This window comes from Megalobrama amblycephala, unplaced genomic scaffold, assembly GCF_018812025.1.
Source record: "Megalobrama amblycephala isolate DHTTF-2021 unplaced genomic scaffold, ASM1881202v1 scaffold405, whole genome shotgun sequence".
In the NCBI taxonomy this organism is placed as follows: Eukaryota; Metazoa; Chordata; class Actinopteri; order Cypriniformes; family Xenocyprididae; genus Megalobrama; species Megalobrama amblycephala.
Genome location: NW_025953360.1, coordinates 104,553 through 121,552, shown reverse-complemented (window position 1 = coordinate 121,552; position 17,000 = coordinate 104,553). Strand labels below are relative to the sequence as shown.

At 37.5% G+C, this 17,000-nt stretch overlaps 1 protein-coding gene across 1 annotated transcript; it reads left to right on the top strand.

Moving 5' to 3' along the window:
* Positions 1-9,569: 9,569 nt before the first annotated feature.
* Positions 9,570-15,547, top strand: LOC125261370 (THAP domain-containing protein 1-like). Its single transcript, XM_048179947.1, has 2 exons — positions 9,570-9,841; positions 15,183-15,547. Exons 1-2 carry the CDS (start codon positions 9,664-9,666, stop codon positions 15,545-15,547), a joined length of 543 nt encoding a protein of 180 aa, XP_048035904.1. The 5' UTR covers positions 9,570-9,663.
* The last annotated feature ends 1,453 nt before the right edge of the window (positions 15,548-17,000 follow it).

The window sequence follows — 17,000 nt, the reverse complement described above, 5'->3', positions numbered from 1 at the left end:
GAAAGGCAGAGGAATCAGGAAACTCAGGGTGAGCATCAGGTAAGGAGTTCAGGTACGTAAGTTGTTGTGTAATCCATAGACGTAGTGCTTGCCCTTGACGAGACCAGACCCTGAGTGAAGTGTGTGAGGGCCTTTTGAGTGGTGTAGATGATGGGTGACAGCTGGTGGTGATCAGTGATTGCAGATGGAGTGCAGGTGAGGAACCAGAGGGATGTTGGTAAGTGGAGTCCGGGGAAGGTGAGAGACGGTGATTGTGACAGTACTCCCCCCTCCAGGTAGGCACGTCCTCGCGCCGTGGATAGATAACCGGGAGGGAGGGAGGGAGGGTGTCCAGGGGCGCCATGGAGGATCAGGCAGTTTGGGAAGCCATGGCAGTGCTGGCCACTCGGGAAGCCATGGTGGTGCTGGCCACTCGGGAGAGCCTCTCAAAGAGCCTGCCCCGCCATGGCGTCCCAAGGAGCCTTCCCCGGAGAGGGGACTGGAGAGGTCTCAGGGACAGGAGCGGAGTCTGGAGCTGACCCGAGGACTGGTGCCGATGTGTGTGCTGCCCAGACACACATGAATGCTAACGCCATGATAGGTACAATAAGGGTCCTCTGGGCTAGGAGCTGGATCCGCCATAGGACTCGGGATGAGGACGGGGGTCACCTCGGGACTTGGGGCGAAGGAGGGATTTGCCTCTGGACTCAGGACAAAGGAGAGTCAGGCATTTTTGTTTAAATTTCACTTAAATTTTACTTGTTTTAAATGGTTGATATTTAAGGAATTAATTTAATTATTTTTCTAACTCAGTTCTATTTATTGAATTGAATTAATAATATTGCTTGTAATCTGCTGCCAAAATTTTATGGAGTAGATATAACATATTACTTTTTACAGTGTGTGAAGCAAATGGTACAGATGTGTATTAGAAGTTCAAAAGACATTGGATCCACAGACAGAACCATCCTCTCCCTGGATTATCCCAACAGTCCTCACTCAGCATATTTATGATTCCCTTGAACCAGATAAGTCTTAGCATACTTTGATGATGAAGAGCATTGTCAAACCTTTAATTCACATGTATACCTTTAAATGGATTACTAATGTACTAGGGCGGTAAAGAGTTTCACACACTCGCTCAGCCCTACAAGCCACACTTGTGTGCATCAAAGAAAGCTTCAGTTTGGGAATTAACCCAGGTACACCCACACAAGCTCCACAAAGCTGTGAAAATATTCTGATAAACAATTATTTCTAAATAAAGATTTACTTTTGCACTGGCTTACAGATTGGATATAATACAACAACGCTGGTTAGCAATAACAAAGCCTACAGAATGCTTGTGAACTGAAGTCGCGTTCACAGTTGTATTTGCTGTAAAATATTCCACTTATGGATAATTTCTCAAAATCTGTGATTCTCTGTAAAACCCACTGCAGCATCCAAGAATTTAGTTGAAATTTCAACAATCTCATGGCATTTCATAATGGTTTGGCAAATTTGTGGTTAAACCATTGTAACTCATTTGTATCCCATCTCATTGTATGTTTTTGTACAATCTGCTAATGCCCCGTGATGGTTATGTTTAGAGACGAGGACCTTCATGCTTACTTTTTTCTAAAAATCATACATTTTTGTACGACTCACATTGATTTTCTACAAATTCACATGAAATGTCCACCTCATAAAACAGTAACGCTGTCCTGCTTAATCTTTAAATAATCTAACTAAAAGCTGTCATTAATTTTGTACTTGTGCTCAAGTAACCCTGAATGCAATCATTATAATCTTAAGCCTGTTCACACCAAAACAGATATTTGGTGTGAAAATTTGGTATGATAAAATGAACATTTGCATGCATTCAATGCATTTTTGTCTGAGAGAGGTTTTAATCTCTTTTATATGCAAAGAAACTTGCCAACCAATTTTGGTCACATGTCACCCTTACAAAAAATAAGTTCATTCAAGTGTGCTATAAGTATACTTCTTTTAAACTAAAAATAAGAAAGCATACTTTCAGTCTAATTTTTATGTACTTCTCAGAAATGTACTTAAAATTGCACTTATACTGACTTATATTGACAGAAAAGTCTAAGTATATTTGTCAAGTCAAGTCACCTTTATTTATATAGTGCTTTTTACAATGCTGATTTTGTCAAAGCAGCTTTACAGTGATAACTGCTATATAATTTTGGCTGCACAGCAGCTCTTAAAGAAAATGGTGTCATTGTCCAACTTAAGTAAATTCAGTATTGATTCATTCCGTTGTAAGAATCAATAGTTATTCATTTAGTTAATTTATCTATATCAACACTGGAGTAAACAGCAAGGTGTTATGATCATAGATCCTGATCCAGAAGCTCTTTTTCGTTCTTCATTTAGGGGGGTAAAATGAAGTTTGAAATACAAGAGCAGCAATATAGGGTACAACGGGGCAAAAGGCGTCTTTGATTTTATTTCCCACAAAAACTTGCCGCAACACTTTCCTAAACATCCGCTTTTCAAGATGCATGTGCAAATTTGTCTGATCCTTGACGCAATCGCGGGCAGCAGCGCAAAGTTGATTCTGAGTTTGATCTAATATTTGATGTTTTTAAAATGTTGTTGATTTAAGTAGCAAATGAGAATCAATTAAATTAATGATTGTATTTTCAAACAAATGTCTTCTTACTGATTTTCAGTTTTGTTCAAGGTAATTCAAGCAACAGTTTTTTTTTTAATAACGGAAGAATATGTAAAGGTATGGTATTTAGGGTAAAAAGCGCACCTACTGCTGTGCCAAAAGGCACAATAGTTGACATGATAATAAACAGCTGGCTGACTTTTCCATTTGTTGACATGACATAGTTAGATTAAGATGGTAAATATCATAGGCTTATATCAAGTTGAGAATCCACCTTAGAGATAATACCCATATTTATCATATAGAATTCATTTATTGTTACTACTGTAAATCTATAGTAGTCAACATTTGAAGTGGATCAAAAAAGTTAATCAAATTTGTCCTAAGAACTAAGTTGTGTTTGTAAGAAGGTTTTAGGACAACTTTGATGAAAGGTTTTGATCCACTTCATTTACATAATGACTACTGTATTATGTAAATCTACTATGTATATCTATGTCTTTATTGCCCAGAGTGAACAGGCTGAGAATGATGTGTGATATGACACCTGAAGTGGAGTGTTGCCTCAAGGTAAACTGTAAGGGGTCTGGTGTGGGTGGGATAGTGGCGTTGATGTTTGTCAGGACAAGCTCTCAAACACTTTATGTGGGTGTGAGTGCTACAGGGAAGTAGTCATTAAGTTAGGTTACTGGTAAATTATTGGGTGCAGGGATGAGTCAAACTTATGCATTAAAAAATGACACAAACAAGGTGTATCAAAGGGACAATTTTTAGGCGTATGTAATGATGATTGACTCAGTTGAGTAGTTGAATCCATGTGCTGTGTTATGAAAGGGTTAGTTCACCCAAAAATGAAATTTCTGTCATTAATTACACACCCTCATGTCGTTCCACACCCGTAAGACTTCGGAACACAATATTTTTGATGAAATCTGTTTTTTTTTTTTATCCTCCATTGAAAGCAACGAAATTACCACATTCAATGCCCAGAAAAGTAGTAAAATTAACATTAAAATAGTCAACATGACTAGAGGTTCAACCTTAATGTTGTGAAGCGATGAGAATACTTTTTGTGTGCAAAAACAAAACAAACATAACGACTTTATTCAACAATTTTCACTCTTCCCTGCAGTCTGTTGCGCAGTTGGCACAGTGCTGTGTTTCCGGGTTTACGTCCAAACGCCGGCTCATTATTGGACGGCTCCTCCGTCAGCATCACACACATGCCTCGTGCTGCTCACATGAATGGGCGTCAGCCAATACTGAGTCACAGTTCGGACGTAGAACCTGGAAGCGCTGCAACAAATATAGTGTAGCAGAATGACGGGAGAGACGAATTTCTTGAATAAAGTCGTTATGTTTGTTTTGTTTTTGAGCACAAAAAATATTCTCGTCGCATCATAACATTAAAGGGATAGTTCACCCAAAAATGAAATTTGATGTTTATCTGCTTACCCCCAGCGCATCCAAGATGTAGGTGACTTTGTTTCTTCAGTAGAACACAAATGATGATTTTTAACTCCAACCGTTGCAGTCTGTCAAATAATGGGAGTGAATGTCCAACTGCGTTCAGCATTCGCTTAGTGAGGTCTGATCGCACTCTGACAACGAAAGTAATGCCTAGCACTCATTGAAGTATAAGCCCGAGACATCACTTCCATTGTCAGAGTGCAATCAGACCTCACTAAGCAAATGCTGAACACAGTTGGACATAGTGGTGTATTAGAGATAAAAAATAATATAAATACTGTTCGGTTTCTCGCACAAACCAATCGTTTCTGGTCTTAGGACATCAATGTGTCATCACAAGCCGCAGGATTTAATTTGGATTTGTCTGTGCAAGTTTTTTCGACTCTTATTGATTGTGTTCCCATTCACTCCCATTATTTGACTGACAGACGGCAACAGTTAGAGTTAAAAATCATCATTTGTGTTCTACTGAAGAAACAAAGTCACCTACATCTTGGATGCCCTGGGGGTAAGCAGATAAATATCAAATTTTCATTTTTGGGTGAACTATCCCTTTAAGGTTGAACCACTGTAGTCACGTTGACTATTTTAACAATTTTTTACTACTTTTCTGGACATTGAAAGTGGTAATTTCGTTGTTTTCAATGTAGGATAAAAAAAAACTTCTTGGATTTCATCAAAATATCTTAATTTGTGTTCTGAAGATGAATGAAGGTCTTACGGGTGTGGAACGACATGAGGGTGAGTAATAAATGATAGAAATTTCATTTTGGGGTGAACTAACCCTTTAAGCACAGTAGCACAAACAAAGTATGGTTCAAGACAAGAAGCATGGTCAATAACAGTAGCGGCAGTCCAAACAACAAATTAAGTCCGTAATCCAAAAGCCGTGGTCAAGAACAGGCAGAGAAACATACACAAACAAACAAACAGTGTAATAGAAATGTTTGGTTAAGACAGAGTAAAAGGGCAATACTTCACAATATGATGCACAAACAACGTGGCTTATAATAAGTAGGAATAGGAAGTGATGCAAGAAGAACTGGCAGTTTTCATTACTCAGGTATTGGCTCCCTCTGGTGGTTGGAGGAATGGATGGCAGATGCAGATGTTACAAGCGTATTTGACAGGTTTTTGACAAGTTATTTCCTTGTCTTTTAATGTGTTAGAGCTCAATTTAAAAAAATAAATTGCCAGTGAAATCATAATATTCTTAAATAGCTTAGTGTTATGCATCCAAGTGCAGCATTAAATAAGAGGGTAATAGGGCAAAGGTCATTCACATAGTGAGCAGTCCAAACAATGATAAAATCCAGACAGCAGGCAAAACAGAAAATCCTGAGAACATGAAAAAACAAAAACCAAGACACAGGAAGAAACAAGAATACAATGCTCTGAAATACAGTCTGTATTTCAGACAAACAAGAGTTAACGAAGAGTGAATGATAAACCAGGCTTTATATATGGTGAGCTAATGACACTAATAAAACACAGGTGAAAACAATAATGGAAGTTGAGTCCAGGCAAAGGATTATGGGAAATGAAGTCTGTATGGAAATGGTGAGAAAAGTCCTTGTTGCCCCCTGTTGGCTTTCATGGGCACTCCAGCTGGTGATCATGACACTTAGTAAGAAGTTCCTGAAAAGTGGGACATTCTTTTTTGAAACCAAGATTTCTTTATGTTTCCAGATGTAAATAAATAAATCAGTAATTTGTAGTAGGCTATTGATTAAATCACATTATTTACAACAAGTATTTACAGTATTATTTTATTTGTGTTATTTTGTTGTTATTGCTGTTTGTTCATTATAGGTAAAAACAAAATAAGTATACAAAAGGCTGGTTCTCACTGTATTACTCAGGTTGCACTGCAATGTCTATTCACAGTGTGATCACACTACTGCCCAAGCTTTACCCAGCAAAAAATAATAATTTGTTCGGTTATTTGGTCAACATTTGTTGGATTATTTGACCAGTATTTGTACTGTATTGACTGCGTGCTTACCTCCCATGTCGGAGACGCCAGTTCGAATCCCAATTGGTGAGGAGTGAGTAGGACCGGAGGGATTATGTTGGTGCCGTGACCCGGATGGGAATGAGGTTTAGGGGGGTGAATGTAACGGAGGCCAGCTAGTGAGAGCTGTGCAAGAAAACCTCACTCCCCTGATCTCAAGAGATTCTCTAAACACTGCGGTCTTTAGTGTCCTTGTTAGCTGGCCTGCCTCTAATGTCAGAGACGTCAGTACAAGTCCTGCTCAGTGGTGCGAATCCCAAAGCCAACCATCATCGCAAGTTCTGTCATTACCAATAGAATTCAATGGAACTTGGGACCATAGTTGGCTGACAATGCTTTTGGGAAACGTAGCCCCAGAGCGGGCGAGTAGGACCAGAGGAGTTACACAAGTTGTACAAGTCATTCTCTACATTTTGATTTTACTGAATGCAAGGACTGAAATTATGCAGTGAGTTTACAGAAACAGCCTCAAAAGCTTCATCAGGGGAGGAGTAATGGTGGTCAAAACACAATGTGCCATTGTTTCATTTATATATATATATATATATATATATATATATATATATATATATATATTAATCGTCTTCAAGGCCAATAGTTACAACAGCTTTCTAAACTTAAGTACTCCATCCTCAGTGCATCCCAATGTAATTGCCATGACTGGTCCATACTCTGTGCCATTAAATACTATCCAATCAGTATACATGAACCTCAGCAAATGAGTGTAGTTCTTCAAGGCCCTGCACAAATTTCCCTATATTGCAGCGAGAGATAAGCTGTGTCCTTGTCCAAACTCTGTTTTTTTTTTTTTTTTTTTTTTTGAAGAAAACACTTTCTGTCAGTAAGTGTTTCATAGTTCCTTAGTTACATAGTTTTGCAAATGTTTTTAAAATTACAAATGATTCAGCTGTTTATAGCAATTATGGCTTGCCTCAAATCGCATTGTCCAAAATAGTTTATTTGCCACATTAGGGTTCTTAATACAGTAAGTTTGCAACTATCATGGAACCTGATTGTAGTTTAGTGTTTCTAAACTCACAAGATCTTCGGTTAATAAGGATGCCAAGACCAACTTGACTTCAAAAAGTCCAGTTCCCTCATGAATGTCAGGTGTGATGTCCACATCACTGAAGAATTTAATCTCATCGGGGACACATGCTCGCTTAAAGGTGCCCTAGAATTAAAAATTGAATTTACCTTTGCATAGTTGAATAACAAGAGTTCAGTACATAGAAATGACATATAGTGAGTCTCAAACACCATTGTTTCCTCCTTCTTATATAAATCTCATTTGTTTAAAAGACCTCAGAAGAACAGACGAATCTCAACATAACACCGACTGTTACGTAACAGTCGGGATCATTAATATGTACGCCCCCAATATTTGCATATGCCAGCTCATGTTCAAGGGATTACACAAGGGCAGGACGTCTGGATGTGCACAGCTGAATCATCAGACTAGGTAAGCAAGCAAGAACAATAGCGAAAAATGGCAGATGGAGCAATAATAACTGACATGATCCATGATATTTTTAGTGATAGTTGTAAATTGTCTTTCTAAATGTTTTGTTAGCATGTTGCTAATGTACTGTTAAATGTGGTTAAAGTTACCATCGTTTCTTCCTGTATTCACAGAGACAGGACTGTCGTTATTTTCATTTTTTAAACACTTGCAGTGTGTATAATTCATAAACACAACTTCATTCTTTATAAATCTCTCCAACAGTGTGTAATGTTAGCTTTAACCACAGAGCACTATCAAACTCATTCAGAATCAAATGTAAACATCCAAATAAATACTATACTTACGCGATTAGTCATGTTGCATGACGAACACTTTGTAAAGATCCATTTTGAGGGTTATATTAGCTGTGTGAACTTTGTTTATGCTGTTTAAGGCAGTCTTGATCTCGGAGGGGGGGGGGGGGGGCATGAGAATTTAAAGGGGCCGCAGCCTGAATCGGCGCATATTTAATGATGCCCCAAAATAGGCATATAAAAAAATGAATAAAAAAAAAATCTATGGGTTATTTTGAGCTGAAACTTCACAGACACATTCAGGGGACACCTTAGACTTATATTACATCTTTTGAAAACACGTTCTACGGCACCTTTAAGTCTTGGTCTGATTGGTTGTTAGATTAGATAATGATTCTGAGCATTGTGTAACATCTCAGAGTCTTCAATGGTTTCTGAGTAAACCAAGGAGTGAATTCAGTCCTAAGATGCCAGCACAAACTTGTGCCACACTGATCTTACCACATCCATACCACAAATTCCATATGAATTAAGTTGTTTAGTCCATATTTTCTGAAGAGAATTGATTGCTTTATATGGTGAACAGATTTAATTTGTGCAGAATTTTTATTTTTGGGTGAACTAACTCTTTAAGTGGTCACATAAGTTGAATATGGGAAGCACAGTTATCATATATATCGAGAGAGAGAGAGAGAGAGAGAGAGAGAGAGAGCACAGTTTTTCATAGCTTTGGTATATTTGGAGTTTTAGTTTTCAAATACCCGTCAAGATCAATCTTACAGGAAAGAAAGGTTTAGAACATTATATTTGCACTTGTGTGTAGTGCTTGGCTAGTAGAAAGCATATTAAGTAAGGAATAATTTAATAATTTAAAAATAAGGCACACCCACTTGACCTTTTTCAATAATTCAAAGAGAAGTCACATACACGAAGTGAGGTTGAATAAACATTAGAATCTCTGATGCAAAATATCTGCATGGGTCAATGGCCATGGAAACTTACTACAACAGCAATGACACTCTAGAGGGAACTGTATCAAAAACAGCATATTCTTGAGCAGAATTTTGTGTTTCTCTAAAATATCTGAGTAGACAGAAGTTAAGAAGTTGTCCAACTTCTTGAACAAGTTATCAAAAAGAGTTATTTATTTCTGTAGAGAATGTTCATATTATTCCAAGCATAACATTTTGTGTGGAGAAAAGTTATATTTGGGACCAAGCCAAAAGCATCCGCTGTTGAAAACTGGAAACTTGATTAGGATCTTTGTGACATCATAATTACTAAATAAAAGAAAATTCAAGGCACCAACTTCAATTATATATATATATGTATATATATATATATATATAATTAGGGATAATATTTGAAACTGATGAGGAATTAAACAGTTCTTAAGCCAATTAATTTAAAGTAGTGATGTCCAGATTAGTGGCTTTTATTTTTCCAAAGAAAATTGTATACCATTCAGTTTTTTAGCACTTCTTTATCAAACTCCAAGCAAAGAACTGCGTAAGTAAGTGTGGACAGGACAAAACTTTTAGAGCTTTTAGAAAGTAAAATTCCTTCTTGTCTCTTTGCAGAGTTGAATTTTCTTTTGGGATTGATCTTTTCTTTTTTCTTTTTCTTTTCTTCTTTATTTATTTTTATGAAATGCCATTCACATTACAAATAATAAACACGACAACAGTCATTTCCAATATAGACTACAGGGATTTTTTTTCTTCCGGAACCAGTTGCACCTGACGTCACAGTAGGCGGAAGTCACTGCTGTTTCACCCACTGAGTGGCAGCTTGAAAGCAAAAAAACACTCCTAAAATGGGAAAGAGCTGTTGTGTGACTGATTGTAAAAACAGATTCAACAAGGAATCGGACCTATCTTTTTACAGACTGCCGAAAGCAAAAGAAAAGAGAAGCAAATGGATCGCTGCGATTCGTAGAAACAACTGGAATCCAGGCAGCGAAACGTGGATTTGCAGTTGCCATTTTGTGTCAGGTATGGTGAATTTGGGCAGCACACCCCCACGAGTTCGCGAGGTTTTTTGTCAGCCGAACCCCTTTAGGCGTAAAATATTTTCATGTACCCCCTGAGATTTTACTACACCTCCCTAAGATTTTAATTTAGCTTGCTGCCATCACACTGGTCCAAAAATGTCATAATATAGATGGGCCTTTATCTTTAACACTTCAATTCAAACTTGTTCATTTGAAGTCAACGTTTGCTGGTGTCAGGGGTGGCTTTTTTCGTTTTATTCTTCGACGTTTTTACCATTAAATATTTCCATTTTGTTTTCATTTTCTATTAGCCCATATAATGTTGTTATGGTATCATTTATACTCTGTTTAATATTTCTGATTATATTATTCTTTGCCAGTCCTTAATTGCTTGCTCTAATTAAATCTAATCCAAAATCCTTTTAATCTTAAAACGAAATCATGAAAGTGTATAAACATTCCCAGTCTTTCCCCCCAAAAACATACATTTAGTGGATAGAATGCACTATATGGTTATAGACAAAAAAAGAATGAAAAAACGAGCAAGAATGTGGGAGAAAATGGCCTAATTTGACCACATGGTGCACTATGAGTGTAAATCAGATGGAAAAACATATTGACACTATCAAATGTATGTTGGTTAAGTTAAAATAAGCAACTCTGCAGTAGTTTCACAATCAAATGTTAGTTTGTGTAACAGCTGTTGGCTCATTTACTTGTAGCATATCCTAACCATACCTGTGGCAAATCATTAAATAAACACAACACAATCTATACAATTATGTGCATAGATGAATAATTATGTTTTAAGCTTCGCTTTGTTCGACGTTGACATAATAACTTCTTCCAGTGTCTGTGATCCAGAGAGCACTCACTAATATTTTCACTTTAAAAGGTTAGTTCACCCAAAAATGACAATTCTGTCATTTATTACTTACCCTCATGCCGTTCCACACCCGTAAGACCTTCGTTAATTTTCGGAACACAAATTAAGATATTTTAGTTGAAATCTCATGGCTCAGTGAGGCCTGCATAGGGAGCAATGACATTTCCTCTCTCACGATCCATTAATGCACTAAAAACATTAAATCGGTTCATGTGAGTACAGTGGTTCAATATTAATATTATAAAGCGACGAGAATATTTTTGGAGCGCCAAAAAAAACAAAATAACGACTTATTTAGTGATGGCCGATTTCAAAACACTGCTTCAGGAAGCATCGGAGCACAAATAAATCAGTGTATCGAATCTGCTGTTCGGAGCGCCAAAGTCACGTGATTTCAGTCGTTGGCGGTTTGACGCGTTCTGAATCATGATTCGACACACTGATTCATTTGTGCTTCGATGCTTCATGAAGCATTGTTTTGAAATCGGCCATCACTAAATAAGTAATTATTTTGGGGTTTTTTTGGCACTCCAAAAATATTCTCGTCGCTTTATAATATTAATATTGAACCACTGTACTCACATGAACCGATTTAAATATGTTTTTATTACCTTTATGGATCTTGAGAGAGGAAGTGTCATTGCTTCCTATGGAGGCCTCACGGAGCCAACGGATTTCAACTAAAATATCTTAATTTGTGTTCCGAAGATTAACGAAGGGTGTGGAACGGCATGAGTGTAAGTAATAAATGGCAGAATTTTCATTTTTGGGTGAACTAACCCTTAAAGATATTTTTGATAAAATCCGATGGCTCAGTGTAAATGACTACTTTATCCAACAATATCTAGTGATGGGCGATTTTTAAAAACACTGCTTCATGAAGTTTCGAAGCTTTAAGAATCTTTTGTTTTGAATCAGTGGATTGGAGCGTGTATCAAACTGCCAATGTCTTGTAGGGTTGCACAATTAATCAGATGATTGGGGGGAAAAAAAACATTGCTTAAATGATCTGGCTTAGTGCGATTATGAAATCGCAAAGCTGCGATTATTTTTTTTATGCACAGCTTGTCACTGAGTTTGAATCGCTTATAATGTGCATTTGAAAAAACAACATGCGTCAAACATCTTTCCAGACATGAGAAGCATTTATTAACATATTGTCCAACAAAAGACATTTAATAACGGTTTTACTCCAAACTCACTTCATATTGACAGTTGAGCATCCTTCTGTGAGATGATGTGACTTCTTACACAGAATAAGGCAGTCGTGTGTTTATTAGTCATGTTTAATCAATCAAAGCGTTTCAGTCTTCTGTTTATTCAGCTACAGCAATAGTATGGGATTTCTTGGAATGATGCGTTCTACAAAATATAAAAAATATTGACGTATTGTCCGTGACGTCACCCGTAGATTTCTGAAGAGCATTTTTGAAGCGAAAATGAGGCCGCTGCCATCTTAGCAGCACGTCACTGCACGTCACTCCCAGATAACTGAAAATGGGCAAAGAGGCGGGACGTGGTTGGAACTGAGGCGCTGATTGCTGAACGCACGCCCACCTAGCTCGACGTGATCATGTTATCAGGCTAAGGAGTTATCTGTCTGTCTTAAATATTATAAATAAGTTGTATCATTAGAAAATTCTAAAGGTTTACTGTCAATCTACAGAGTCTTTTTTTTTTTAAGATATAGATGCTCCAACACCAGTAACTAATTTGTGTTGGGTGTGCAAATAACAACACGAAAAATCAAACAGGACTCCATACCTTTATAATGAAATAGCAATCGTGAGATCAATCTAATCCATGGCATTTGGGTAAAATGTCCATGAGTGTCCATTTGAAAAACAAAAAAACAGTACTTTTTGTCCACAAAAGTGTAAAATTCATGAAGTATTGATTTATTATCCATTGTTTGCATCAAATTTCTTCTGAATGATCTGCCCTCCATCATCGTTCTTCAAGAAACAATGCAACCTGAGCAGCGTTTATATTGTTAAACTGTATATGATCGTATATATCTCAAACAAATGAGCCTGCATCCAAAGTATAATTTTTCATAATGCAGCAGTTAATATCCAAGCAGTGCTGTCAGAGTTTTATATCCTCCTGCTATTGTCATTGTAGTAAATCTCAGGAACAAAACTTTTAGCCAATGCCACAATCCAACAACGTGTGTTCTGTTTATCTTCCGCATATGTGCACATCTACACAAGCGCACATCTGTCTGAAGTCTCGACCATTAACGCAGCAAGCCATATTATTTCATAATTGTAAAAAATAATCTAGAAAAAAAGCACAAATACGGCTGAGATGCCTAATTCGGCGGCTGGAATTAGCTGAGGTAAAATTCATTCACGAGGTGGGGCGGATTTATGAGGTTTGATTGACAGTTTGATGATCCAATGGAGTTACGAGGTGTTGGCACAAGCTCTTTAAAATCCTTTTCATTCGTTAAATATTTGTAGTCACAAGAGACTTTTAAATTGAAAGGAACTTTTGCAAAGGAAGTTGTTTTAGAGCTGTGGTGTTATGGATATTATGGAAAACTCCCATAGCTGTAAAAAGGACAAATACAAGATCGCTTCCCTCAGTGGACATTCAAACGGACTTTTATAATAGATATAATATTATGGACATCGACTTGAAGAATGAATGCAATGCAATATATCAGACAGGTAATAGCCTTCTCTCTTAGGTGATCTCTCTCTCTCAATTCTGTACAAAATTCAATGAGTTTCAATGGAGGGTCTCAACGTTCCTTCATTACTAGTTCTAAAGTGACGTTTTAGAATTAGTAATGGAGGCTTGGTCCAGCTGTCAACTTGAGATTTGAATCTGTGGCAGAAGGAAGTAGTGCTGCACAAAAGAGGGTTTTAAAGACACTCCGTTGTTGTTTTTATTTGTTTACACACTCGTGCCGTCGAACTGTTGTATAAACGCAATATCACACTCGTAGCCATGCGATATGGCTGTATATCAGCACGCTGTGATTACCTACAGACGAATCACAGCCCTGCTGATATACAGCCATATCGCATGGCTACTCGTGTGATATTGCTCATGTATTCTATTGTTTATACAATGTATTATGGAGTTGCGACTCTTGCGAGCTTGGGGACGAGGATCACGAGCATTTAAAGGGGACACGCACTGAATCGGCGCAAATTTAATTATGCCCCAAAATAGGCAGTTAAAACGTATATTAAAAAATCCATGGGGTGTTTTGAGCTGAAACTTCACAGACACATTCTGGGGACACCTTAGACTTTTATCACATCTTGTAAAATAGTATTCAAGGGCACCTTTTAATATAATTTAAACGGATGAGTTATAAAAAAAATTCACCCCCCTCAGTTTTCATGAAAGGCAAAATTAGCTGTATAGACCAAAACCACAATTTGATCCAGGCTGTAAACATGTTTTTTTTCTGCTGTAAACTAAAATTCTGCTCTCTTTTGGACCCTGTCCCTAGCGGCCAGTCGATAAATGGCAGTTTAAGTCACTTCCGTATTGGCTTTACGAGAAACTGGGGGAGGTTGCCGCTTGGTTCTGCTTTGGCAGCAGGGCATATTTGCAGTTTCTGTGTGAGAGTGCCCTTTGGCTTTCAGATGGAGAAGCATTTACTACTGATCACAGAGCCGTACAGCTCTGACAAGCTGCTCATAAAATAATCAGCCAAAGCAATCGTGCAATAAATCATGCAGCCCTAAAGTCACGTGAACCATTGAAATTTAGTTTTACAATCTCTTTATGAACTTTTTGAAGCATCAAAGTGGTAGTTGTGTAGCTGCAATGAAGGAACAGAAAACTCTCAGATTTGGAAATGAACAAATGTCTTGCAGGTTTAAACAACAAGCCAGCAAAATCGCGTTCAGTACGAAGATGAATCGACTCGATAATGAACCCGATTTTGCGTGGCTTTCAGGACTACGGCTCTGTCTATAAAAGGCGCTCCATTTTAAACAGGTGATGGCGATTTAGAGGTAATCAGGGAACCGGCTTTACTGCGAAAGGTTGAGAATCGCATGCGAAATCGCCCAGCCTAACATGAATTGAAATATCAAAATGTTTCGAAACACTTATGACGTAACGAAGCCTTGTTTACTGAAATCATGTGGCAGTTTGATACACACTCCGAACCACTGATTTGAAACAAAAGATTCATAAAGCTTCGAAGCTTAATGAAGTTGATGAGTTTACGATGCGTAAAATACTCTGTGCATATTGAAATCAATGAGTAGTTCACTTACGACGCTGTAAAGATCCAGAGAGTGAAAGTCTCAAAATCTCTAATTTAGGCGAGTGAACATATCTGTGCTAAACATTTTCGTAGCCTCTAACTCAATCACTGGCGATTGAAATCTAACAATTTACTAGCCAGTAGCTAATGATAGAGATTATTGAGAGATTTAGTCCAAATGTTGTTACTAAAGTAAAACCTTTTTGTTTCTTTCAGGAAAAAAGAGTGATGATCCACTACACCCTGACTATGTGCCAAGTTTATTCAGTTTCACCTCCAAAACTGATCGAACTCGTGCTGTCAAAAACCTGGAAAGATATCAACGATTTCGAGAAGTTTCTGTGAAAAGATTTGTCAGTGCCAACACAAGTAAAGAGCTAGCTGCAACAGCTCTCATGAACCTGTATCAAAGTTCCACATTAAAGAAAGAGGTCCAGATGGTTGAAATCCAAGGAACTGAGGTCCAACGGTTGAAGTCCAAGGAACTGAGGTCCAGACGGTTGAAGTCCAAGGCACTGAGGTCCAGACGGATGAGACACACAGTGACATCGCCTCTTTACACGAACAGATTAAATCTTTAAACTCTGAATGTCAGTCACTGAGAGAAAAAGTTCACGAATTGGAAAGCGAGTTGAAACTTCATGTACTTGATCCCTCACAATTTGATGATAGCAAAATTAAATTTTTCACAGGACTGCCCAGTTTACAGACTTTCATGCTGTTGTTCAGCTCTGTGTCATCAGTTGTTCCTGTTACTACAAAACATTCGCTCAAGCCTACTCAGGAACTTCTTCTTACACTGATGAAGCTGCGCCTCAATCTGTCCGAGGAATTCTTAGGTCACCTTTTCAGGATTCATCAGTCAACGGTATCAAGAATTCTTCGTCGCTGGATACATGTCCGTGGAGCCTTTAATTCATTAAAGTAAAAATAAGGCCTTAATTAGCATTAAAATGTTTGGCATTAAAATTGTTTCAAAGATCCTACAAATGCAACTGAACCAACGCTGGTTTTCACTCACTGCTTTCTGAGATCGTAAAACCTTGTCACTGTATTGCAACGACTCGCAGTAAATGCCATTTTACACTAAATGAGTTTGAGTCACATTTAGAACATAGTGTGCAAGATTCTTCTTTTTTTTACATAGCTTAATCTTAAACTTTTTTAGTAGACAGAAGTTGACAGCATTTCACCTAATTTGTGAGGAGATGTGAATTAAAAACTGTTGCCAACTAAATGGAGATTTTTCTTTGGTTTTCCATCAAAATAAAAGCCCCCAAATCTAATGCATAAAAGGGAATTATGACAGAATTATTATATTACTATTTGTATCCCCACATAAAAATGTATTGTTTTTTCATTGCACTAGTAATATTACAAAAGTTTTTTTTTCTTTAAAGATACTTAAATAGAAAAATACTTTGTGTTGTATACCCTGCCATTCAGTTTAAAATGTGATTGTCAAATGACACCTCCCTGTAATGTTCTGATGAAAACTGAGACTAATATTTGTAAAGCAAGCTTGACAAATAAAAATGACACTGCATGATATGGCCTGCTGAGATTCTTCTAGTTTTGACTATTTCAGCAGTTTTTACACCAACACAACTGGGTTAGGTGCTTATAATTCAGCCCTTGTATTATACTATATTATACTGTATATACCGTGGTCACACTAGACTTTGAGCATGCAACATCTGAACAGACACTGCAACTGTCATGATATGACGTAACATTCAGTGGCATCTTGTTTAAAAACATAATTCAACATGTATCCAAAATCTAAAAATATCTACTCCACTTTATTGCAATACTGTAGATTTAAAGTTTGCATTCTTGTAATTAAGCTAAGATGTCACACCAGGACATTGATCTTGTATTGGTCACGTCTTCAAGTGATAGCCTGCGAATTTCGCAGGTGAGAATTCACCAAACTTGAACTGGAACACTGAAATCTGCATGATCTTATTTTTCCAGTCTGCTGCTTTCACATCTGCATGGAAGTCAATGGAATGAAAAGTGTGACTGACCCTT